Source organism: Mauremys mutica, chromosome 4 (assembly GCF_020497125.1).
Source record: "Mauremys mutica isolate MM-2020 ecotype Southern chromosome 4, ASM2049712v1, whole genome shotgun sequence".
Classification (NCBI taxonomy): Eukaryota; Metazoa; Chordata; order Testudines; family Geoemydidae; genus Mauremys; species Mauremys mutica.
Genome location: NC_059075.1, coordinates 123893896 through 123921247, shown reverse-complemented (window position 1 = coordinate 123921247; position 27352 = coordinate 123893896). Strand labels below are relative to the sequence as shown.

General features: G+C 47.4%; 1 protein-coding gene across 2 annotated transcripts in view; it reads left to right on the top strand.

The window, feature by feature from the left end:
• Positions 1-27352, top strand: part of IPO9 (importin 9) — a 183724-nt gene that overhangs the window by 82683 nt on the left and 73689 nt on the right. For both annotated transcript variants that reach the window (XM_045015515.1, XM_045015514.1), the window contains exons 8-13: positions 1174-1274; positions 9324-9382; positions 10143-10294; positions 13678-13776; positions 13966-14072; positions 25882-26021. In XM_045015515.1, coding sequence (XP_044871450.1) covers positions 1174-1274; positions 9324-9382; positions 10143-10294; positions 13678-13776; positions 13966-14072; positions 25882-26021 — 658 coding nt within the window. The remainder of the gene's footprint in view (positions 1-1173; positions 1275-9323; positions 9383-10142; positions 10295-13677; positions 13777-13965; positions 14073-25881; positions 26022-27352) is intronic.

The window sequence follows — 27352 nt, the reverse complement described above, 5'->3', positions numbered from 1 at the left end:
TGTTTAGCCCTATGATTGTGATCACTCACATTTCCTGCTGTGAAGCCTTCTCCCTTATCTTCATTGTTACAGTCACCAGTGGATTTCATTGTGGAATTTCCAAGGCATGCAGGCTGGGATACAATTTTTAAAGGTGTTACGCTGATGCCCACTGGGGTTTTTATTTTTATATATATATGTATGTATGTGGAGGTTTCAACCCCATTTCCTTATTTGAACTTCCACACTTCACTATATTCGGGGTGCCCTGTTTTTCATAGGTTAACTTGTTAGTTCCCCTTATACTCATTACAGTTTACATTAATCAGTCACCATAACTTGATGCCCATACAGTAGAACCCTGTTTATTTGACCCTCCCTTAACTGGCTTTCTGCATTTACTGAACACCCAGGACTCCACTTTTGATTATTTGATCTGGCCCTGGTCCCAATTAGACTGGATAAATGGGTTCTACTGTATTTGCAAAAATCTCCAAAATACTTTAACTGGTACATTACTGTATATATTTCCTAAATATCAGCAGTTAATACATCTGTTCATGTGACTGTCTTATCTTGTGACATTGTCACACATAGGCTGATGTGAGAAGCTAACTAATCTTTAGATCGGAGGCCTTGTTTGGATAAGTTAAATATCTTGCTGGTCTGAGGCACGTAGGCCCAGTATTACAACATTAATTAATGTTTATATTTCACTTCTACATCCTGAATATACCTGATAAGTTTTATCCTTGGCTACAGACCTAAAGAGGACCAATCCCTGTGGGTATCAGGAGTTCAGGTTCTGACACCTGTTACCCTATATCTCTGACACTGACAACAAGGATGCAGAGTTAGCAGTGGTAGTTATGGAAAAGCCATCAGAGGGTAACCAGTGGCCTGAACCATGTTTAAAATAGTGATCTAAATGTGATAATTTTTTAATCTGTCTGCATCAAATGGCTTTTTATAGTGCTTATTTACCACAGTATCTCAGCACTAGCATACTATTAAAATCATATTCATATCCTATTCTCTGAGCCTTTCAGTCCTTGCAAAAGAGCAAATGTGAGCACAATATTTCTCAGATTATTGAAGAAAGTATTTTGCCAAGTGACTTGTTCTAACTTCTTTAATCTGATACACTGAATGAATTTATCAATGAATTGTTCCATTGATGTTTTTGTTTTCCAGGCCGTGACAGCCCTAGTGAAGAACTATCCTAAACACATGGTTTCCTCCATGCAGCAGATCCTGCCGATTGTTTGGAATACACTTACAGAAAGTGCAGCCTTATATCCTTTTTCCTTATGGTGTGTGGTTTAAAATAGAATAAAAGAGCTCTTGAGGCGTCTCATAAGAAGAAAGCAATTGTACACAGATCTTGTACATAGCTGTAGGCAAATTGAATAGCAATCGGTTTACCATGACAGACAGGAAACAAAAGAAACAATTAGTTATATAAGCCTCAAATAACTTACTGCCCTTACTGTCTTACCAACTAATTCATAAATTTTTAAAACCAAAATGGACCATTGTGATCAATAGTCCAAGAATTTCACTCAGTAATTCCTGCATCTTGCCCGTTAACCTGTGGTTAAACTAGAGCATTTCTTCTAGAGCCGGGGTGTCAAAGTAATTTCATAAGGTGTGCCTGATCTAACATCTTGCCACTTGGCTCGTGCCAATTTTGCTGGATTGCTGTACAGCAGACCTGGTTGGTCTTGAAATTCATACTAATGTTACTCACTGGGATTGGACCTACCTTCATGTAGGCATGAGGAGGGGACCGTGACAAGTCGATTATGGTCATTCTAATTTAAAAAAAAAAAAGGCTTGTCTACATGGCCTCAGAGTTTGCACTATGGGGGCTATGATTTGTAGAGTATTGCACTCTATCTCCCCTGTGTGGACCCTGCTGGTGTGTACTAAATGTTTCTTCATGTGCATTGATGTAATCCTGTTTCAAACACAACTACATCAGCAGGTACTACATGGGGATTTAAAGCCCTCAAATCACACCCCAGTAGTGTGAATTCTGAGTGTGTGTAAACAAGCCTGAAGAGTCATGGGAAGTCTGTGGCAGGGTGGATTTGATTTAAATCAAGATTTAAATCACTAGTCAGGAAGACTCTATGTAATCATGGTTTTCTACATAAAAGTGCATTCTTGTTGGTTGTTATAACCTAAATACATATTCTTCACAACTCAGAGATAGATGTAGGTTTCATTTTTAGAAGGTACACACTATACATTTTTAAACAGTGATTTATTTTGAAAACTTTTCAGATTAGTTTTACAGCTATATCAGAAAATGAATAATTGGTTATTTCATTTACCAAAGGTAATTGAAGCAGATAGTTCACCTCCCAATGACGTCATAAATATCTCCAGTTCAACAGGCTGATCATTAATATTTGGAGGATTTTCTTGTCATGCTGTATTAGGAGGAGATCACCACCAGACAGACATGTACTGTATATACTTGTTCATAAGCTGAATTTTTTTTAGTAAAAAAGGGAAGCACCAGAGAAAGGGGGCCGGCTTATGAATGGGTATAGCGAGGGAGAGGTGGGACACAGCCTCTCCCCCCAACAGAGGAAGCAAGGAGAGGCAGTACAGCGAGCAGAGCCAGAAGGGAAGAGGCAGGGCAGAGTCTCTCCACTTCTGGCCATGCTGCTCCTCCTCCCAGTCTCCGAAGCAGCTGCAGCTCCGGGACTGGCAGGCTGCAGCTGTGCCACTCAGCCCAGCCCCACAGAGCAGGCTGTGGCCGCGCCGCCCGGCCCGCCAGAGCGCGGCCATGCCACCTGGCCCAGCCCGCTGGAACATGCTGCGGCCACACCGCCTGGTCTGGTAACCCAGTCCGGTGCTTCACACCCTCCTAGTGAAATAGTGTTTCCTAATATCCAACCTAGACCACCCCCACTACAACTTGAGACCATTGCTTCTTGTTCTGTCATCTGCCACGACTGAGAACAGCCGAGCTCCATCCTCTTTGGATCCCCCCTTCAGGTAGTTAAGGCTGCTATCAAATCCCCACTCACTCTTCTCTTCTGCAGACTAAACAAGCCCAGTTCCCTCAGCCTCTCCTCGTAAGTCATGTGCCCCAGCCCCCTGATCATTTTCGTTGCCCTCCGCTGGACTCTCGCCAGTTTGTCCACATCCTTTCTGTAGTGGGGGGGCCCAAAACGGGATGCAGTACTCCAGATGTGGCCTCACCAGTGCCGAATAGAGGGGAATAATCACTTCCCTCAGTCTGTTGGCAACGCTCCTACTAATGCAGCCCAATATACCGTTAGCCTTCTTGGCAACAGGGGCACACTGCTGACTCATATCCAGCTTCTCGTCCACTGTAGTCCCCAGGTCCTTTTCTGCAGAACTGCTGCTTAGCCAGTCGGTCCCCAGCCTATAGCGGTGCATGGGATTCTTCCGTCCTACGTGCAGGACTCTGCACTTGTCCTTGTTGAACCTCCTCAGATTTCTTCTGGTCGAATCCTCCAATTTGTCTAGGTCACTCTGGACCCTATCCCTACCCTACAGCATATCTGCTTCTCCCCCCAGCTTAGTGTCATCTGTGAACTTTCTGAGGGTGCAATCTATCCCATCATCCAGATCAGGGGTGGGCAAACTTTTTGACCTGAGGGCCACATTGGGGTTGCAAAACTGTATGGAGGGCCGGGTAGCAAAGGCTGTGCCTCCCCAAACAGCTTGACCCCTGCCCCCATCCACCCCCTCTCACTTCCCGCCTCCTGACTGCCCCCTCAGGACCCCTGACCCATCCAACCCCCGCTGCTCCTTGTCCCCTAACCGCTCCCTCCCAGGACCCCCACCCCTAACTGCCCCCCAAAACCCCACCCCCTATTCAACCCCCCTTCTCCTAGTCCCCTGACTACCCCCCAACCCTTATCCACACCCCCGCCCCCTGACAGGCCACCTGGGACTCCCATACTTATCCAACCCCCCTCCCCCCCCAGTTCCCCATCCCCTGACAGCCCCACCGAACCTCTGCCCCTTATCCAACCCCACGGCCCTGGCCCCCTTACCATGCCGCTCAGAGCAGCATGTCTGGCAGCCACATCACCCAGCCAGAGCCAGACACGCTGCCATACTGCTCTGCAGGAGCGTGCAACCCTGCCATCCAGAGCGCTGCCCATGCGGGAGCGTGGCTGCAGGGGAGGGGGATAGCGGAGGAGGGGCCGGAGGCTAGCCTCCCCAGCCGGGAGCTCAGGGGCCGGGCAGGACGGTCCTGCGGGCCGCCGTAGTTTGCCCACCTCTGGGGTAGACAGAGGGTCAAAGGAATAAGAGGAAAGGGGTTGTGGCAGATGGGGAGGTGGAAAGAAAAGATACCTGTCAGGAAAGAAAGTGAAAAGGGGGATGGCTGATTGGAGAAACATGGGAAGAGAATTGGAAACTGATAGAGGAGAGAAGGGAAGGTGGGAAAGAGAAGGGAGGGAAGCAAAAGGAATGAAGGAAGGAGGGTGTGGAAAACAGGATGTTGAGGAGAAGATCTGGGAAGGGGGATAGAAGAGGAAGGGGATGGAAAGAGATGGATAGAGGTGGTGGAAAAAGTAGGATGTGAAAAGGAGGCTGGATGGAAAAAATGTGAAAGGGAAATGGATGGTGGAGATTAGGAGGAGATATGGAAAGGGGGCTAGAAGGAGAAGGTTAGGAGGAGGGATGGAGGGAAGAGGGTCGGGCAGTTGCTCCGGGCCTCTCGCTTGGCGGCAGCTGTGGTGGGGTCCGGGGCGCTGTAACCCGAAACCTCCCGCCCCTGAGTGCAGCGGAGGAAGGAGGAAGCGGCTCGGGCCGGCAGTGAGTGTGTCCCACACCAAGGGGGGAGCGCTCCGGTTTGTTCACTGGCGCTTATGGCAGCTGCAGGGGGGGGGGGGTGTCTGTGCCTCCTTTGCGGGGCTCTCCCGGCCCCGGGTGGGATCTCGCTGCCCCCTGCTCCTGCGGCCTCCCCGGCCCCACCCTTTCCCAAGACTTTGCCTCCCGCACCAGCCTTTGTGTGCGGAGGAGGGACAAGCCCGTGCCGGAAGGGAGGCTGGATTTTAGGGCAGAGGAGCAGCCGAGCGCTGCATCTCTGATTGCAGAGCCGGGGGGCCCAGCCAGCGGCGGCGGGGGGGTGTCCTGCTTCTCGCAAGCCCTGCGAGCTGCCCAGGTCCCGATCGGGGCCGCTGGGCCCGGGACAGGCGCTGCGATTTCCCGTGTCACCGTGCAGCGCGGGCGGGCTGGGTCAGGAGCTCGGGGGCCGGGCAGGACAGTCCCGCGGGCCGGATGTGGCCCGCGGGCCGTAGTTTGCCCACCCCTGATCCAGATCATTAATAAAGATCTGACCCCTGTGGCACTCTGCTTGATACCGGCTGCCAACTAGACATTGAGCCTTTGATCACTACCCGTTGAGCCCGACAATCTAGCCAGCTTTCGGTCCACTTTATAGTCCATTCATCCAGTCCATACTTTAACTTGCTGGCAAGTTCTTGGTTCATATCTTGGTACAGTGGCTGGTTACACTCACTGTTAAAGATGCATCTTATTTCCCATTTGAATTTTTCTGACTTCAGCAGTTACATCTTGCTATGCCTTTGTCTGATAGATTAAGGAGTCCTCTATCTCAGGGGTGGCCAACCTGTGGCTCCAGAGCCACATGCGGCTCTTCAGAAGTTAATATGCGACTCCTTATATAGGCACCAAGTGCAGGGCTGGAGCTACAGGCGCCAACTTTCCAATGTGCCAGGGGGTGCTCACTGCTCAACCCCTGGCTCTGCCACAGGCCTTGCCCCCACTCCACCCCTTCCCACCCCTCCCTTGAGCCTGCCATGCCCTCGCTCCTCCCCCCCCCCCGAGCCTCCTGCATGGCACAAAACAACTGATCAGTTGGTGCGGGGAAGGGAAGGTGCTGATTGCCGGGGCTGCCGGTGGGCGGGGTTGCTGGTAGCGGGGTGGGGGAGGGTATCTGATGGGGGGCTGCTGATGTATTACTGAGGCTCTTTGGCAGTGTACATTGGTAAATTCTTGCTCCTTCTCAGGGCTCAGGTTGGCCACCCCTGCTCTATCTGATAGCTTTTCCCTGTAGTTACATGACATCTTAATCTTCTTTTGGATAAACTATACAGATTAAGCTTCTTTAGTAAAGCAGGTTTTCCAGACCATGAAACCTTCTTGTAGCTCTTCTCTGAACCCATATTTCAGTACCTTTTTTTTTTTAAGTGTAAACATCAGAACTGGACACCATATTTCAGTAGTATTTAAAGAAGTGAGTGAAGGAATTCCACACTTGCCCTTTTGACTGGAGAGGCTATGGTTCTTCTAGAGATTGCAGAGTCCCAGGCCACTTTATATCAATAGCCCAGGCATGGTCTTTCTCTTCTTTTGTCATAGAATCATAGAACTGGAAGGGACCGTGAGCAATCCTCTAGTCCAGTCTCCTGCACTCAAGGCAGAACTAAGTATTATCTATACATCCCTGACAGGTGTTTGTCCAACCTGCTCTTAAAATGCCCTATGATGGCGATTCCACAACCTCCCTAGGCAATTTATTCCAGTGCTTAACCACCCTGACAGTTAGGAAGTTTTTCCTAATGTCCAACCTAAACCGCCTTTGCTGCAGGGCCAGTGCAACCATTTAGGTGACCTAGGCGGTCGCCTAGGGTGCTGGGATTTGGGGGGCGGCATTTTCTTTGGCAGCGACCGTGGCGGCTGGATCTTTGGCCGCCCCGGTTGCCACTGGCATTTAGGCGGAGGGAGCTGAGGCTAGGGAGTGCGGGGAGGGCCGCCTGCAGTAAGTAGGGGTGGGGGCGGCATGCAGGGGAACTCCTCGCCCCAGCTTACCCCTGCCCCGCCTCCTCCCCGAGCACGCCAGGGCTGCTTCACTTCTCCCGCCTCCCAGGCTTGCGGCGCCAATCAGCTTAAGCGCTACAAGCCTGGGAAGCGGGAGAAGTGAAGCAGCGACAGGGTGCTCGGAACAGGAGTGAGCTGGTGGTGCCTCAGGGCGGAGGGTGGGGAGCTGCCACAAGGGGGGCGCCTCAGGGCGGAAGGGGGGGCAGGGACACCTCAGGGCCGGGGTGCGGGGGCACAAGGTGGAAGTTTCGCTTAGGGCGCAAAACATCCTTGCACCGGCCCTGCCTTGCTGCAATTTAAGCCCATTGCTTCTTGTCCTATCCTCAGAGGTTAAGAAAAACAGTTTTTCTCCCTCCTCCTTGTAACAACCTTTTATGTACTTGAAAAAGGTTATCATGTCTCCTCTCAGTCTTCTCTTCTCCAGACTCAACAAACCCAGTTTTTTCAATCTTTCCTCATATGTCATGTTTTCTAGACCTTTAATCATTTTTGTTGCTCTTCTCTGGACTTTCTTCAGTTTGTCCACATCTTTCCTGAAATGTGGCGCCCAGAACTAGACACAGTACTCTAGTTGAGGCCTAATCAGCGCAGAGTAGAGCAGAAGAATTACTTCTCGTGTCTTGCTTACAATACTCCTGCTAATACATCCCAGAATGATGTTTCCTTTTTTTGCAACAGCGTTACACTGTTGACTCATATTTAGCTCGTGATCCACTATGATCCCCAGATCAGTTTCCACAGTACTCCTTCCTAGGCAGTCATTTCCCATTTTGTATGTGTGCAACTGATTGTTTCTTCCCAAGTGGAGTACTTTGCATTTGTCCTTATTGAATTTCATCCTATTTACTTCAGACCATTTCTCCAGTTTATCCAGATCATTTTGAATTTTAATTCTATCCTCCAAAGCACTTGCAACCACTCCCAGCTCGGTATCGTCCGCAAACTTTATACGTGTACTCTCTATGCTATTATCTAAATCATTGATGAAGATACTGAACAGAATTGGACCCAGAACTGATCCCCCCACTCATTATGCCCTTCCAGCATGACTGTGAACCACTGATAGCTACTCTCTGGGAACAATTTTCCATCCAGTTATGCACCCACCTTATAGTGGCTCCATCTTGGTAGTATTTCCCTAGTTTGTTTATGAGAAGGTCATGTGAGACAATATCAAAAGTCTTACTAAAGTCAAGATATACCACATCTTCTGCTTTTTCCCTATCCACAAGGCTTGTTACCCTGTCAAAGAAAGCTATCAGGTTGGTTTGACACGATTTGTTCTTGACAAATCCATGCTGACTGTTACTTATCACCTCATTATCTTCTAGGTGTTTACAAATTGATTTCTTAATTATTTGCTCCATTATCTTTCCGGGTACAGAAGTTAAGCTGACTGGTCTGTAATTCCCTGGGTTGTCCTTATGTTCCTTTTTATAGTTGGGCACTATATTTGCCCTTTTCCTGTCTTCTGGAATGTCTCCCGTCTTCTATGACTTTTCAAAGATAATTGCTAATGGCTCAGATATCTCCTCAGTCAGCTCTTTGAGCAGTCTAGGATGCATTTCATCAGGCCCTGGTGATTTGAAGACATCTCACTAGTCTAAGTAATTTTTGACTTGTTCTTTCCCTATTTTATACTCTGATCCTACCTCATTTTCACTGGCATTCACTGTTAGATGTCCAATTGCCACCAACCCTATTGGTGAAAACCAAAACAAAGTCATTAAGCACCTCTACCATTTCCACATTTTCTGTTACTGTCTTCCCCCCTCATTGAGTAACGGGCTAATCACCATATTGGAACATGTTTCCTCCTTATCGGAACATCTTGTCTTCTAAAATCTTGCTGCTATATATTGGATGGTATATACAGCTGGTATATACAGCTACGTTTAGGAGCATAGAGGATTAAAAGGAGTAAAAAGAATTGCTAGAAGGTTTTAGCTTCACAGAATGGTGTTTTGAGTGTCAGTATCACTGAGAAATATTTTTCTTGTGGATCACTCTTAATTTGACTTGTAACTTAGATCTTTCTCTTAGACTTTCTTTTCTATTTATTTATTTATTTATTTATTTTTGCTGGTGTAAATTTTCAGTTAGAAACCAAACTTTCTGCCCTGTGGTTCCATTTATATTAAAATCTCATTAGTGAGAATGAAGTTTTAGATCATACTTTCCCTCATCCACACACTATCCTCAGTGGATTTTTTAAATTAATCAAAAGGTGTCATCTGAAATCTGTCAATGAACATAATTATATTGTCTGTCTTTAACAAATCTACTTGGAAAAATTAATACAGGTTACTCTTTTATGCATTTCATATTTAATTATTCTACTTGAAATAGAATAATGGCTTTTTGCTGTAAAGTGAAAACTAATTTGCTTTAGGAAATCATATAAAGACTTAATAATTTGAGTGGGTCTGTTACTGAATAGAAGCAATCCTCTAGTAATGTTTAAGCTAAATGGTTGCTCTTATTTACTTAACTACTTGCTATACCTATGTGAGAACAGAAGTGAATTATACAGAAGAGGTAGAGGACCCTGTGGATTCTGATGGTAAGTGCTAGTAATGATACACTTCTGTTCTCTGTAGGGAGAGAGTAGGGAAACTCATCTAAACAAGTTTCAGAGTAGCAGCCGTGTTAGTCTGTATCCACAAAAAGAACAGGAGTACTTGTGGCACCTTAGAGACTAACAAATTTATTTCAGCATAAGCTTTCGTGAGCTACAGCTCACTTCTTTGGATGCATCACGAAAGCTTATGCTGAAATAAATTTGTTAGTCATCTAAACAAATACTGATTTCAGAACGACGACGTAGACAAATTTGTATTCCTGTTTCTGTATATGCAACTGTGGTGGTGGAGTGAGGTTTATGACATTCTGTGAGTTACACCAAAGGATTGTAGTTTATTGATTTTCCAGCTAGCATTAAAGAGTAAGGCTATTGTTAAAGGGACACTAGTTACATTCTTTTAAAAATGCAATCATTTCCTTGTCTGTTAGAAAATCCCTGGCCATATGTGTAATTTTTATCTCCTTGGCCATGAAGAACACAGGACTTCTGTCAAAACTGGACAGTGTTGCCACTTAATCATTCCAAAAGGGTGCTATGAAATGCAAGGGGCAGCAGGCTTCTCCTAAAGTGGAACAGTGTTGCCTCAGCAGTAGTCCCAGCTCTCACTACCCCAAGAGTGAGACCAGAGATTATCCTGCCTGACCTGTTAACAGATTGTAATATTATTTGCCAGTCGTTTATGCAAGTCCATGATTTGACACAGTCAGTTGTGAAACTTTCCCCTTGTTTCTTTGTTCAGGTGAAGTGTTGGGCTTTGAAAACCTAGTGTTCAGCATATTTGAGTTTGTACATGCCTTGTTGGAAAATCACAAATTTAAAAGCACAGTGAAGAAAGCTTTGCCAGAGCTGATATATTACATCATTCTCTACATGCAGATCACAGAGGAGCAGGTAAGTGAACATGTAGAAAGTAAAAGAGGCAAACAATGGAAGCCTGTTCACATGAGAGATTCAAACTAGCAGATGAAGCACTAGAAAGGATTTGGGTGGGGAGGAGTCATGATTAAGGCTACCTGTTAGTCACGGGTGTTTTTAGTAAAAGTCATGGACAGGTTACGGGTAATAAACAAAAAGTCACGGCCCCATGACCTGTCCATGACTTTTACTAAAAATGCCTGTGACTAAATCTTCTCTCCTGGGAGGGGGCTCCTGAAGACTGCCGCTGTGGGGGGCAGCCCGGGGTCCCCCAGGCAGTCCTGGACCACTGCTCCAGGGCAGTGCAAGGGACCAGCTGCCTGGGGCTGCCAGAGCAGCGGCTGGCCCGGGGCTTCTCCAGCTGCTGGTGTGGTCCTGGGGTCAGCCGCACCAGCACTGCAAAATTCATGGCGGTCACAGAAGCCGTGATTCCATGAATGAGTCACAGCCTTAGTCATGATAACTGAAAAGGTGTCTTCTGTTTATTTCCTATGTTTATTAGTCATAGAGTTTAAGGACAGAAGGAACCACTAGATCATCTTGTCTGACCTCCTGTATATCGCAGGCCACCAACACCACCCAGCACCACACACTAAACCCAACAGAAATGAGTCCAAAGTAAATTAGTCCCACCGGAGACACTATACTACCACAGGCAGAGAATAGGAGGGACCAAGGTGACCCAGTGCTAGAGGCCCCCATAATGGCAGGGTAATGATTAAATGAGAGAGACCCAGATAATCCTGGCAAGTGACCTATACCCAGACACTGGAGGGGGGCGCAAAAACCCTCAGGGTCACTGCCATTTTGACCTGGGGGAAAATTTCTTCCTGGCGATCTGTTAGATCCTGAGACTGTGAGCAAGAATCAGCCAGCCAAGCACCCGAGAGAGAGAGGCTGCTGATGCTATCTCAGAGCCCTGGCTCACCCCACCTAGTGGCCTGTCTCCATTCATGGCCATCCCTGATGCTTCAGAGAAAGCAGACTTAAATAAAACAAAAAAACAACCCTCCGAGAATACACTGTGGGGAAGGGAATCCCTTTCTGACCACTGCTGGTGATTCCTGAAGCCCTTCTCCCCCTCTCCCTCCATCACAAACATAAGAACATAAGGGCGGCCATACTGAGTTAGACCAAAGATCCATCTAGCCCAGTATCCTGTCTTCTGCCCATCCTGGCCAATAGCCATTGATGGACCTATCCTCCATGAATTTATCTAGTTCTTTTTTGAACTCTATTATAGTCTTGGCCTTCACAACATCCTCTGACAATGAGTTCCACAGATTGACTGTGCGTTGTGTGAAAAAATACTTCCTTTTGTTTGTTTTAAACCTACTGCCTATTAATTTCATTGGGTAACCCCTAGTTCTTGTGTTATGAGAAGGAGTAAATAATACTCTTATTTACTTTCTCCACACCAGTTATGATTTTATAGACCTCCATCATATCTCTCCCCCCCCCTTAGTTGTCTCTTTTTCAAGCTGAAAAGTCCCCGTCTTTTTAATCTCTCCTCATAGGTTCCATACCCCTAATCATTTTTGTGGCCCTTTTCTAAACCTTTTCCAAGTCCAGTATATCTTTTTAGAGATGGGACAACCACATCTGCATGCCGTATTCAAGATGTGGGCGTACCATGGATTTATAGAGGTAATATGATATTTTCTATCAGAGGGGTAGCTGTGTTAGTCTGGATCTGTAAAAGCAGCAAAGAGTCCTGTGGCACCTTATAGACTAACAGACGTATTGGATGCATCCGACGAAGTGGGTATTCACCCACGAAAGCTTATGTTCCAATACGTCTGTTAGTCTATAAGGTGCCACAGGACTCTTTGCTGCTTTTACATGATATTTTCTGTCGTCTTATCTATCCCTTTCTCAATGATTCCCAACATTGTTTGCTTTTTTGACGGCCACTGCACATTCAGTGGATGTTTTCAGAGAACTATCCACAATGACTTCAAGTTCTCTTTCTTGAGTAGTAACAGCTAATTTAGACCCCATCATTTTATAAAAAATATACGTGGGATTATGTTTTCCAATGTGCATTACTTTGCATTTATCAACATTGAATTCAATATGCCATTTTGTTGCCCAGTCACCCAGTTTTGAGAGATCCTTTTGTAGCTCTTTGCAGTCTGCCTGGGATTTAACTATTTTGAGTAGTTTTGTATCATTTGCAAATTTTGCCACCTCACTGTTTACCCCTTTTCCAGATCATTTATGAATGTGTTAAATAGGACTGGGCCCAGGACAGACCCCTGGGTGACACCACTATTTACCTCTTTCCATTCTGAAAACTGACCATTTATTCCTACCCTTTGTTTCCTATCTTTTAACCAGTTACAAATCCATGAGAGAACCTTCCCTCTTATCCCATGACTGTTTGCTTAAGAGCCTTTGGTGAGGGACCTGCATTTCATTTGCCAGAGTTTATGCGCCTTTCTATTTTCCTCATTAGGATTCAACTTTTTTAAGGATGCCTTTTTGCCTCTCACTGCTTCTTTTACTTTGTTTAGCTGTGGTGGCTCTTTTAAGGTTTTCTTACTATGTTTTTTAATTTGGGGTATACATTTAAGTTGAGCCTCTATTATGGTGTCTTTAAAAAAGTTCCATCTCATAAATTTGTCCAGCTCTATGTGTCTGTCTCTCTCTCTCAAAGCTAAATAAGTGATTTGCCTTCACGATTCCTATTAGAGGCTTATTCCAGAACTTCACCCTCTAATGGTTAGAAACCTTCTAATTTCCAGCCTGAATTTGTTCATGGCCAGTTTATATCCATTTGTTCTTGTCCTTCAGTTTCAATAGTTCTTCACCCTTCCTGGTGTTTACTCCCTAATGTGTTTATAGAACAATCATATCTTCTCCCAGTCTTTGTTTTGCTAAACTAAACAAGCTAAACTCTTTTAATCTCCCTTCTTAAGATAGGCTTTCCGTTCTTCTTATCATACTAGTAGCTCTTCTCTGCACCTGTTCCAGTGTAGTTTAATCTTTCTTGAGCATAGGTGATGAGAATTGTACACAGTATTCCAAATGAGGTCCTACTAATGCCTTGTACAATGGCATTAATATTTCTCTGTCTCTACTGGAAATGCCTCACCTAATACGTTATAGGATCGTGTTTGCCTTTTTCATGGCCACACCAACTGGTGGCTCATAGTCATCCTGTGATCATCCCACGCTCCCAGGTCTCTGTTGCTTGCATCTGATGAACCCCAGCTTGTAACAGAAATTCTTATTAGACCCTAAATGCATGACTCTGCACTTGGTACTACTGAATTTTATTCCATTTGTCGCTCCAGTGTTCAAGGTCATCCAGATGTCACTGAACTATTATGATTTTCCCCCTGCTTTTATTTCAGATAAAAGTCTGGACTGCAAATCCACAGCAATTTGTGGAGGATGAAGATGACGACACTTTTTCTTATACAGTAAGGATTGCTGCACAGGACTTGTTGCTGGTAAGAAATGTGTTCTGTGACTAAAGGACCCAAATGGTATTGAATTACAACTTGATTGTTACAAAAATTGCCACTGTCCCTTACATACAGTTTGTACCAGCTAGTTTGAAGTATAACAGCTGCTAAAAAAGTCTTTAAAATGCACCTGTACAAAGAAACAGAGTGACAGTCATTATTTCTTTTACCCAGGCTGTTGCTGCTGATTTCCAGAATGAGAGTGCAACTGCTTTGGCTGCAGCAGCTACGAGACACTTGCAGGAAGCTGAACAAGCTAAAAACAGTGGTGCTGAGCATTGGTAAGGAGACAGGCAATCTGGGTAGCAATGATAACGGAATAAGTGGTGGGCTATCTCACAGCATTAGGCACATAATGCAAATGAATTGTAATTTCTGGTGATGCAACTGGGGTAAAACCATGAGCTTGTGAGTTTTGCGTGTTAGAAGCAAAAATGTGAAAAAAATTCCTGACCCATGTAAAGACATCTACAGTTACCAGCACTTCAGCACTGAAATTGTTTTCCATTAAAAAAAAATTTCTGGTTACAATTCCAGATGAGTTATAAAAATGAATTTGGGTGGACTTCTTCATTGGCTTCATGCTGCTGAATTCAGATATCCCCTCTTGTTTCTATTTGTGTGTGGATTTTTCATTATCCCCTCATGAATGCATCTGATTTAGAATTGTTTTCAACGGCCAGTGTTAGGTGGGGAAAGGGGAAGAAAAGACATCTCAGTCTAATAGATACCTACTTACTGTCACATAAGTATCCTTTGTTGTGTAGATAGTGTTAACTCAGTGTTGTTTTTTAGTGGATATTAGAAAGGGGCAGTAACAATTCTATAAATAAATTTTCAGCTGAATTTCTCTGGAAAGCCTGATATTGCCCTCTCTAGTTCCCCACCCATCTCCACAGCAAAACAATGTTTGTCTCAAAATTGGTAAATTAAGCCTGAGTTTGAGGTAGGTTCGCCTTAGTCCAGAAAGTCCAAAATTCTAATTTTAAAAGTTGGGAGTTTAAATAGTAACATGCAAATAGCTCATTGGCTCTGAGCTTAAAGTAAGCCACCAACTAACTACTGAAAACCTAAGTATCATTTTGAAGAAGGAAAAAAAAAAAGCCAAGAACACCCAAGACTATATTTATAAATTAAAAAAAAATTGATGAAGGGAAAGATAGGTTTATATTTTGAGTTATCACACGGAGATGGCTGATAAGTTCCTCACAGAGAATTCTTCTGATTTTTGCTGTATCCTAACACACAAGTGTAGTGTGAGCATTAACATTATTTGTTGGATTAATCTTTTAAAGATGGGTGGGAATGCCCCGGCCCTGCAACCCCCTGGTAGCATCAGTATCACCATTCCTGCAGACCTCCTCAGGTGCTCATTTCTTATGGACTTAAGAGGAAAACCAGAAGAGGGTGTTTGGGTGGTGTGGGCGTGGGGTTCAAAAGAATGGTGCTTGTGGTGGTGGTGGTGGTGGTGAGGGGGCTAAATGTGGTGAGGGGGCTAAAATGGTGGTGAAAAAGGGGGACAATGAAGTAAGAGAATATGCGGGTGAGAACATGGAGACTATGAAGAAGAGGATATGGGGAGGCAGTACAGCAGGACATTCTACCCCTCCTACAGATATTAAAGGGCTTATCAGTGAGCCTTAAGAGGAGAAATAACCTCACTTCCTGCAAATCTTCGTAGGCTCATTGAGGTTCCTCATAACCACTCCCAAGGTACTAGGAGCCTTATTAGGCTTGGTGTACATACTGATGATTGACAGTAAAATCAGCCCCAGTGTTAACCCATTCAGGGTTCATTGGAGAGCAAACTGCCTTAGTGAGGCTTGTTGGGGGAGGTGGTTTGGCTGGCCCCTGAAGAATGCACTATGGTTTGCAGGAGGTGTGTGCAAAGTCCCACTAGCATCCTAAGGCTCATGCAGTTCAGGAGTCTTTTAATGAGTGTCTTTAGGTTAATGGGGTGGGCGTGAGCCTTCTATGGCTCACAGTGGGGACTCAATCTTTGGGGGGAGGGGGTGTCCCTTGCTATTCTGAGGGTGCGAGGAGGCCTAGCAAATCTCCTGAAGCCGATGGGGTGGTTGGTGTTGTGAAGGCCATTAAGAGCTTCATAAGGCTCACTGGGAGTTGATGCACTCCCCTGTCACATATTAGGATTATTTAAAAAACTTAGGCCTGTAATACCCACAGGAGGGTCTGGTTCTGTTCAATATCTTCATCAGTGATTTAGATAATGGCACAGAGAGTGCACTTATAAAGTTTGTGGATTGTACCAAGCTGGGAGGGGGGTTGCAAGTGCTTTGGAGGATAGGATTAAAATTCAAAATGATCTGAACAAACTGGAGAAATGGTCTGAGGGAAATGAAATTCAATAAGGACAAATGCAAAGTAATCCACTAAGGAAGGAACAATCAGTTCTTCGAGTGCTCATGTCAATTCCAATTAGGTATGTGCATGCCGTGTGCATGGCAGCTGGAAGGTTTTTCCCCTAGAGGTTTTTCCCTCCCTGGTGCCAAATATATGTCTCTGCCAACCTGCCGCCACTTCAGTTCCTTCTTACCGCCTGTCACATTTAGCTGGAATGCTCATTCTCTCTTGCTTCAGCAAACCTCTCCTCCTTAGCAGTCTTCAGACTTCTCCTGTAAATAGTTAAATTAGTAATAGTAGTAGTTAGTATATAGTTAGTCTTTTATAAGATGATATCTGGGGGTGCCCCCTCCTGTCCGTCCATCCCTTAGTACCAGTGCATGCCTTGGTCCCCAGGTTTTAAACCCTGCGCTGCATGTAGCAAACCTATGCCTAGGAGTGACCCTCACACTTCATGCTTAAAGTGTCTGGGCAAAGCTCATCAAGAAGACGGTTATAGAATCTGCAGGGGATTTCACCCCAAGACCCAAAAGGAAGAGAGATTAATAGTTGAAGATAATAATTAGAGATATACCAATCTCTTAGAACTGGAAGGGACCTTGAAAGGTCATTGAGCCTTCACTAGCAGGACCAATTTTTGCCCCAGATCCCTAAGCGGTCCCCTCAAGGATTGAACTCACAACCCTGGGTTTAGCAGACCAATGCTCAAACCACTGCGCTATCATGGAAGCTGCCCTCAGTCCCCACTGGGACCCAGGGTTAGCTGAGCACCTTAGCATCAGTGCATAGTGCTCTGGCGTCGACACGAGACGTTTCGGCACCGAGGAGGGACTCAGATAGAGACCCTCAGCACCAACAGAGTTCCCCACACAGGGGCTCCATGCAGGGCAGGGCAGTTCCCAGTCTCTGATGCCCCACAAAAAGAAGATGCCTGACACAGGGCACTCACCCACGTCCAGACCAGCACGGAAAGACTGTGGCATAGTGAGACCCGTGTTGGGCCATGTAAGCGCAGCACCACCTAGTCAAGCTCCATCAACTCCTGCCCCACCAAGGGACCAGTCGAGTTCAGGCACCTGAGACTCCCCTCTCCGGGATGGTCATGAGCAGGTGTTGTAATTGCCATCTATACCAGAGACCTTTGAGGCTGCCAGAGAGCTCATTGCCTTCACGGTACCGTCTTCTCCACCGTGGCGAGACAGGGCACTCACGAGACTTTCGGTGCTGTCCCAAGGCAAGCCAGCAATTGTACTGCGCCAGTCGTCATCCCCGTGGCGCTGGGCACTGGCATCTTCTAGCAGCGGACGGGCAGGAGAGCCGCACCGGTCCCAGCGCTGGTCGGCACTGCTCCCCCATGATCCTCTCAATTGGAGTCTGAATCCTTTAGGTCTAGGCGAAGCCGACTTAGATCGGAGCACAGACGATTGAGGTCGCACAGGGAGAGGCAGCAATTCCACCCAATGCTATGGCCTGTGCAAAACGCAGTGGCCTTTTTAGACTCCCTGAGCATTCCACCAAAGCTGGGGGTCCCCAGTCTAGGAGGTTTGCGTGGGTGGCTTCAGTATCCCATGCGCCTCCTCCATCCTCCTCCGCGCAGGTCCAGTCACCATACCAGAAGACCTGGCACCACACGATCCCCTCAATGCCGAGGGTCAGGAACAAGTGCAGGTCCCAGATAGAGCCTCGTCCTGATCTTCACCAGATGAGGCAATGGCTGGAACCTCCCAGGCTCCTGTACTAGAAGATAATAGGATCCTCCATCAGCTCCTGAGCAGGGTGACCCAGAACCTGGGGATCCAATTCGAGGAGGTTGCTGAGACATCGGATCCGACGGTGGACTTTCTGGCACCCTCGAGCCCCTCTCGGGTTGCACTCCCACTCATAAAAACTATACAGGAGACCACCAAGACACTGGCAGACCCCTGCCTCCCTGCCAGCGACAGTGAAGAGAACCCAGAGAAAGTATTTCATTTCCTCTAAGGCAGGGCGGGCAAATTCTTTGGCCTGAGGGCTGCATCGGGCTTCGTAAATTGTATAGTGGGCCTGTTAGGGGAGGGGGTCATGGCCCGGCCCCCACCTCCTATCTGTCCCTCCAATCCCCCCAGGACTCCTGCCCCGTCCAACCCCCCCATTCCCTGACGGACCCTCTGGGACCCCTGCCCCATCCACACACCCCCGTTCCCTGTCCCCTGACCGCCCCGGACCCCCATCGCTCCCATCCAACCCCTCCTCTCATTCCTGACACCGCCCCGCCCCCCCAGGACCCCTGCCCCATCCAACCACACCTTCTCCCTGTCCCCTGACTGCTCCTGGAACCTCTGCCCCTGGCTGCCTCATCCAACCCCCCTTCCTTCCTGACTGCCCCCCTGGGACCCCTGCCCCCATTCAACCCCCTATTCTCCCCTGACCCCTATCCACACCCCCACACCCCTGACCAGCACCCCGAACTCGCCTGCCCTCTATCCAACCCCCCTTCTCTCTGCCCCCTTACTGCGCTGCCTGGGGCACCGGTGGCTGGCAGTGCTACAGCCGCATCGCCCAGCTGGAGCCGGGCCATGCCGCCGCCACCTCGCAGCACAGAGCACCGGGTCAGGCCAGGCTCTGCAGCTGCACTGCCCCAGGAGCTCAGAGCCCCGCCGCCCAGAGCATTGTGCTGGCAGTGGAGCAAGCACACTGAGGCTGCAGGGGACGGGGGACAGCAGGGGAGGAGCCAGGGGCTAGCCTCCTGAGGCAGAGGCTTGAGGGCTGAACAGGACAGCCCTGCAGGCTCTAGTTTGCCCACCTCTGCTCTAAGGGATTCCAACATTTTTATACACCACCGCCCCCCAAGCACACCAGGGGCCCATCACCTAGAAAGAGTGATACAAAAAAGCTGAATGTCTTTGGGAGAAAAGTTTACTCTACTGGGGGGCTTCACACTCCATCTACGCAGCGGAGGCACTTTAAACTGCAGCCCCGTCTCAATTCTTCCACCTTCAGAGCAGGCAAGACTTCTCTAGGAGGTGTAATGGAAATAATAGAAGGAGGGCTTAGGGTTCTGGGCAAGCAAAACAGTCCTCAGGTCAAAAGCAGACCTTTGGAAAATGCGCCCGAGGGCAACGCACCAGTCCAAACTCTGGACCTATCCATCCCTACCTTCCCGTGCTGACTATCCCATTTCTACCCTGCGTGGGCCTGAATTACATCAGATCTCTGGGTGCTCCACCCTGTAGAAAAGGGGATACTCTTTCCAGTTCAGCTCCCTCCCTCCCTTCCACCCTTCTTCATCTTCCCTCTTCAGGACCCCTCTCATGAGCCGCTTCTCATGTAGGAGATGGACATGCTCCTAAGTGTGGGAGCGGTGGAAGAGGTCACTCAGGAGTTGAAGGGCAGGGATTTTTATTCCCGGTATTTCTGAATATCGAAAGCCAAAGGTGGCCTCAGACCCATCCTAGACCTCAACAAGTTCATAAAGAAACTGAAGTTTTGCATGGTCTCTTTGGCCTCCATTATCCCTTCCCTGTATCCAGGGGACTATTATGTCGCCCTCGACTTGAAGGACGCTTACTTTCATATTTCAATAACGCCGTCCCACAGAAGGCATCTCAGGTTTGTGGTGAACCACAATCACTATCAGTTCACAGTCCTTCCTTTCGTCTCGTCAGTGGCACCTCGAGTATTTACCAAGTGCATGGCAGTTGTAGCTGCTTTCTTGCGCAAGCGCCAGGTGCAAGTGTTCCCATACCTCGACGACTGGCTGGTCAAGGGTTGCTCCAAAGCTCAAGTGGAGGTGCATGTGAGCCTCATAAGAGCAATCTTCTATTGAACGTACAGAAGTCAACCCTGTCCGCTGTTCAGCGGATAGAGTCATAAGGGCAGTGTTGGACTCAACACAGGCAAGAGCATATCTCCCAAAGCCGCATTTCCATACCCTGTGCGGCGACATACAAGGTTTCAGGCAGTTCCCTATCACCAAAGCAAGGAATTGCCTAAAGCTCTTTGGCCACATGGCTGCTTGTACCTATGTAGTGCATGTGACACTACACCCCATATTCTTCATAGAAATATTGTTATATGATTATAGCATATCTAAGATGTATTTTATGCAAAATGAGTCTTGTGAGATATCATTTCTTGAATATGATTATCCTATTTGTATGCATGTATTATTTTTGTATCTAAAGTTAGGAATATTGATTATACATCTGTACTACAAAAGTATTTGCACCTGGGGAATGCACACCAGACAGAATGCAATCAGTCTGAATGGGCCATTAGGAAAAAGAATAGGTCTTTGAACATGGTAATCTCCCACCATCCTGGGATGCTACAAATAACCTCTGACTCATGGTTGCTTTGATACTGCAGAGTCATGGGATCAAAGTCACCTGGTACTGGACTCCATAATAGAATGCCAGTATTTTTCCACTGAGGGGGGTGGAGGAACCACATTGGAAAACAAAAGGTTTCTGCCATATGGAAAACCTATTTAAGGCCGGAGAGTGACTTAATCAAAATGGTTCTTCACTGAATCCCCACCCAGGATGACTGCTGGTAACATCCAAGAAACAAAGACAAAGAGGGATGGGGGAAGGGGAAAGAGCTGAGCCCAGGCTGGGAAGGTGTCTAGCCTGTTAAAAGAAATACCTGGAGTTTTAAGCTGCAAGCAAGAGCAGCTTGCCTTCAAGAAACTCTGCATTCTCTCTTACACAACATTTAGGGTGAGAAATTACTTCCTGTAACCAGTTTCTTTAGTATTAAGCTTAGCTTGTGTGGTTTGTTTCATCTGCTTTGATCTGTTTGCTAACCCTTATACTAACTTAAAATCTATCTTTTGTAGTTAATAAACTTGTTTTTGTTTTCTCTGAAACCAGTTTGGAATTCATAACGGGGGAGGAAAAAAGCTGTGCATATCTTCCTCCACATTGAGGGAGAGAGTGAATTTTATTTGCTTACTCTGTACAGTTCTCTGTGGAGCACAAGACAATACAATTTTGAGTTTACACTCCACAGGGGGTATGCACTTAAGTGCTGGGCAATTCCCTAGCTGAGTCTTTCCATGCAGAGCTGGCTTCAATGTCTGTGTCTGTCTGCAGCTAGGTGTGTCCCTACCTGCATGTGTGCTGGAGGAGACTTGAGGGCCTGGCTCAGCAGGACAGTGTAAGGGAGCCCAGGCTGGTGGAACAGGTGGGCTCAGTGGTACCCCGGTACATTAGGTGGTACCCTGGAGGGGGGCAACCTGTGACAGTACAGCATGCCAGACTCAGGCTCAGACCTCTTCAGGCGTGGCTAGCCTTGGTGTGTTGACCAATTTGGGATGGTCTAGACATGGTTGCCACTCTACCTCGGCTGGTTCTCGAGTCTCTCCTATGGTAGCTTAACCCACAAGCAATTTGTGCAGGTATTCCCTTCTCCAGACCTCAGCCATCCCTTTCACTGGTGACAGAGGCATCAGCAATGGGTTGGGGAGCACACCTAGGGGAGCTCAGGACCTCTGGTCCCAAACGGAGCTCTTACTTCATATCAATGTCAGAGAGCTGAGGGCAGTCAGTCTGGCCATGGGCGGCAAGTTATATACCCACGTGGTGCCCGGCCACCAGCAGTATTCAGAGCCCAGGGGCCCAGCTCCACCAATGTATGGGGCCGGGTCTCCCACCCAGCCCCACCTGCCGCCCCTCCCCTGAATGCCCCCCAGCGCCCCCCTTGCTGGCCCCGTGCACGTCCCTGGGCCCCGGAGGGAGCAGAGCGTCCCTGCCTCTTCCGGCAACTGCTGCCGCAGGGTCCTAGTGCCCCCAATATCGACTGCCAGGGCAGACTGACACTGAGCCTGCCCTTCTACCTCAGACCCTTCCCTTTTTCGGTGAGACCCTCCACCAGCACAGGCCCCCCCGCCTGCAGTCACCGCTCCTGCCCCATGCTGGGCATGAGGCAGCCCCATCTCCCACCCCCAGTGAGACTACAATCAGGGGAAACAGCAGGAGAGGAGGTGCACGTAGCACCCCCTGGCACCCACCATGGGGGAGGTGAGGGAGATTCCTGGACCTGAGAGGGGCCCTAGGAGCACATGCAGTGACAGTGGTGGGGGTGAGTGTGCTGCTGGGGGGGGGTGGGAAAGGGGGACTCCCCCCCAGAGCTCACTGCTGCTGTCAGGGAAACGGCTGGGGGGGAGTCCTCCTCTCTGGCCCCTGTCCCCGGAGCAGCCTGCCTGCACCCCAAACTCATCCCCAGCCCTGCCCCACCCCAGAGCCCATACCCCCAGCCAGAGCTTTCACGCCCCCACCGCATCCTCTACCCTAGCCCTGAGCCCCTCCCAACACCCCAAACACTTTATCCCCAGCCCCAGCCAGAGCCCTCATCCCCCTGCACCCTAACCGTCTGCCCCAGCCTTGAGCCCCCTCCTGCATCATGAACCCCTCATCCCCAGCCACAGCCCTCACCCCACCCCTCTGCCCTGAGCCCCCTCCCACACCCCAAACCTCTCATCCCCAGCCCCACCCCAAACCCAGTCCCACCCCTGCACCCCCTCCCTCCCCCAAACTCCCAGCGCCTGCACCCCTCCTGCACCCCAGACCTCCTCCCCCACCCAAACTCCCTCCCAGAGCCTTGGGCAGGTGGGGGGCAGAGTTTGTGCAGGGATGGGTTCTGGGCACCACCAAAATTTCTACAAACCTGCCACCCATGCATCTGGCATGCCAGACATTCCAGGTTCACTTGGAGGGGAGATGGGTATCGGTCATGACAGACAATGCAACAGCAATGTTTTACATAAACAGAAGGGGGAGAACGCTCCTCTCCCCTGTGCCAGGAAACCCTCAAACTGTGGAATTTTTGCATAGTTCACTCAGTATACCTGGAGGCGTTTTATTTCCCCGGCATTCAGAACAAGTTGGTGGTCTATCTCAGCAGGTCCTTTAACAGTCATGAACATCTTCCAACAGTGGGGAATTCCCCAGAGAGACTTGTTTGCCACACGACATAACAGGAAGTGCCTGCAGTTCTGCACCTTCCTGAAACACAGCCCAGGCTCCATCACAGATGCATTTCTGCTTCCCTGGAAGGAACACCTCCTGTATGCGTTTTCACCCATGCCACTTGTTCACAACATGCTACTCAAAGTTCGAAGGGATGAAGCTTTGGTGATATTGATAGCTCCAGCCTGGCCCTGTGAGCACTGGTACATATCTCTTCTGGAAATGTCAGGGAAAAACCCAATCACCTTACTACTGCTCCTGGACCTGATAACTCAGGATCACTGCCGCCTCCAGCACCCGAACCTCGAATCTCTTCACCTCACAGCGTGGAAGCTCCATGGCTAAACCCAATGGAGCTGGCTTGTTCGGGCCCAGTTAGGGAAGTCCTCCTTAGCAGTAGGAAACCGGCCACTAGGAAAATGGAAAAGATTCACAATTTGGTCTTTGCAATATCTCCCATTTCCTACATTCTCATCAATACCCGTGATATTGGACTACCTCCTACACCTAAAGCAGCAAGGGCTTTCTATGTCGTCAATAAAGGTCCACTTGGCTGCCATTCCCTCCTTCCATCCAGGCGTGGGAGGCTGGTCGGTGTTTGCCAGCCTGATAGTTGGTTGTTTTCTTAAAGGTCTTGACAGGCTATACCTTGACGTACAACAACCAATCCCAGCCTGGGACCTTAACCTGGTTCTTTCCAGACTAATGGGGCCACCCTTCGAACCGCTTGCAACGTGTTCTCTGGTCTATCTCTCATATAAAGTGGCATTCCTGTTAGCAATAACTTCTGCCAGGAGGGTGTCTGAGCTTAATGCCCTAACATCTGAGCCTTCCGTACACTGTGTTTGTATAAGAAAAAGGTTCAACTTCGGTTGCATCCAGCCTTCCTCCCTGAAGTTGTCTCCCAGCTTCATGTTCATCAGGATATTTTTCTTCCAGTGTTCTACCCCAAGCCACACGCAAAGTAGCAGGGAGGAAAAACTTCATTTGTTGGATGTTTGCCTGGCGTTAGCCTTCTATATCAAATTGACGAAGCCTTTTCAAAAATCTATTGAGCTATTCATCACGGTAGAAGACAGAATGAAGGACCTTCCAATCTCCTCCCATAGAATCTCATCATGGATTACTTCCTGTATCCAAGCGTGCTACAGTCTGGCAAAAATACCTGCCCCTGTGCTGACAGTGCATTCCACAAGGGCACAGGTGAAGTCAGCAAAGTTCCTGGCCCAGGTTCCAACACGGGAAATTTGCAGGGCTAAGACATGGTCCTCAATCCACACCTTTACCTCACATTACACCATTACTCAGCAGGCTGGAGATGATGCAGCCTTTGGCATAGTGGTGCTTCAATCACTAATTGGAATGGACATGAGCAACATATCTGGAAGAATAACAATTATGGAAGATAGGTAATCATTTTTTGCACACATACAAAATGAGAAATGATGGCTTAGGAAGGAGTACTGCAGAAACGGATCCTGGGGGTCATAGTGGATCACAAGCTAAATATGAGTCAACAGTGTAATGCTGTTGCAAAAAAAAAAAAAAAAAAAGCTAACGTCATTCTGGGATGTATTAGCGGGAGTATTGTAAGCAAGACATGAGAAGTAATTCTTCTGCCCTATTCTGCACTGATTAGGCCTCAACTGGAGTATTGTGTCCAATTCTGGGTGCCACATTTCAGGAATGATGTGAACAAATTGGAAAAAGTCTGGAGAAGAGCAACAAAAATTATTAAAGGTCTAGAAAACATGACCTAATAGGGAAGATTGAAAAAAATTGGGTTTGTTTAGTCTGGAGAAGAGAAGACTGAGCAGGGACATAAGTTTTCAACTACATACAAAGTTGTTACAAGGAGGGAGAAAAATTGTTCTCCTTTACTGCTGAGGATAGTACAAGAAGCAATGGGCTTAAATTGCAGCGAGGTCGATTTAGGCTGGACATTAGGAAAAACTTCCTAACTGTCAGGGTGGTTAAGCACTGGAATAAATTGCCCAGGGAGGTTGTGGAATCTCCATCATTGAAGATTTTTAAGAGCAGGTTAGACAAACACTTGTCAGGGATGGTCTGTATAATACTTAGTCCTGCCATGAGTGCAGGGGATTGGATTAGATGACCACTTGAAATCCCTCTAGTCCTACAATTCTGACCAAGAAGTCAGATGAGATGAACAGACTTTATAATCTATGAATGAAATTTTCATACTAAAATTTTGTTTAAATAATAATTAGTTGTGAGGATAGCTCTGTAATTTAAGGTTAAAATTCTGTACAAAAATTCTGTAGCTACCAATACAAGGACATAGTTAAGGTTAAACTTACAAGACAACTTCCTATCTTAACCATAATTTATGGCTGAGATGTGATCATATGCTATGTCAACAGTAAATCTATTGGCATGTCGACTAGTTTGTTAGCATGTTAGTCCCATATCAGTTTAAGTTTTGTGGTTGGTATATAGAATTTTTATAATTGAAAAGACAAGGTCAGAAGTTCAAGATCTAAATGGGACTAGGGTAAAGTGGGTCAGATTTTTGTTTGGAGAGGAGTGAGCGCTTAGGAAAGCGCTTAGGATCAAAAAACCTTGATGGTACTTTCATCATTTTCTGTGCTTGTGTGGTGTTTCTCTCTCTCTCTCTCTCTCTCTCTCTCTCTCTCTCTCTATATATATATATTCACAACTGTGTGTGTGTGTATATATATATATAAATAAATATATATAAAAATATTAATTTCAGAATAAATGTGGGAAAACTAATGACATCTGAATTCTTTTGTAGGTGGAAAATACATGAAGCCTGTATGTTGGCGCTGGGCTCTGTGAAATCTGTTATTACAGACAGTGTGAAGAATGGTAGAATTCAGTTCGATATGCATGGATTCCTGACAAATGTTGTTCTTGCAGATCTCAACCTGTCAGGTATGTCAGCAAAAATGCTTTGAGTAGTGGTAATTGCTGAGCATCTGGTAGCCCTGAACCATTGAAAAGCATTTCCAAATATAGGTGCTCAGTGTATGTAGAGGGAACTGATATGGTTGACAAGGTGGAATAATATTGCACAGAAATATTTGGGGGAAACTACACAGGTAGAGGGTATTGTATTTGTATGCCCTTCCACACACAATGTAAACTTAATGTAAGTTAACTTTCAATTGAAACTTCTTGTGTAAGTGGATGGCTCTGAACTTGTAGGATCCTCTGGGGGTAGAAGGGAAACTATCTTGGGGAGCTCACAAGGAGTTAGAAAAGTCAGTAGCATCCTTTGAATACTTTAAAATAATCCCGGGGTGCTGTAACATCTAGTTTTAAATTAATCTGTTTTGGTCTCCGTTCAAACCAATAATGGGCTCTGTTGGAGCTGTTATGTACTATGCAGGGATCTGCTCACTTTCCCATCTTAACTTTCCCATGGACGCGTAAAGAATTGTTAAAATGGACTGCCAGTGATTCATGTTTAAGAAAACAGGTCAATCTATAATTTTGACCTACTTGGTTTGAAGTGTGTGTTGTGTTAAATATGCCAGGCTCTCGGAGAAGTGAGCTGTTTGAGAGACTAGATAAGCAATAGTGATGATTTCACTGTTACGGGGTGTACCAACCCTGCATTGGGTCAGTGGTGATGGATCAATTATTGTGAGCCCAGGAGGCCATGCCCTCTTTCCCCTGCTGCGCATGCTCCAGATGGAAAAGCCAGATAAAAGGAGGCAGCCCAGATCAGTCAGGGCTGGCTATGGAGGAGAAAGGACGTGTACTGCAGTTTCCTGCAGAGGTGCCTGTGACACTCCAGTGGTAGAGCCCGAGGACCCGGACTATGCTGCAGGTGACTTGCTGACTGTGGAGACTGCCGGGGAAGCCAAGCTGCTGCCAACTGAGGAGGTGCCCAGGACACAGCTTGTGTTAGGAAGTGACCCAGGGAAGTCAGTAGAAGCCGATGCCTGAACACCTAGCAGGGAGTTCCCCAGCTTCATAGGGACCTGGATTGGAACCCAGTGGAGAGGGCAGGGCTTGGGTTCCCCTACTACCCTCACAGGCCACCAGGCATGACTGCTCGTCTGCTCTACGTCCCAGCCCAGAATCGTAGGGGTTATAGACTGTTTGTTTTGCCCCACCCAGGGGCCATAGACTGATTGCTGTTCTGCTCTGCCCAGGGGGCCAATTCCCGCAATTGCTACTACCTGCCCCAGCCAGGAGGCTTAGGGGCCATAGACCGTTTGTTTGATTTGCCCCACCCAGCAGCTACTGACTGATCA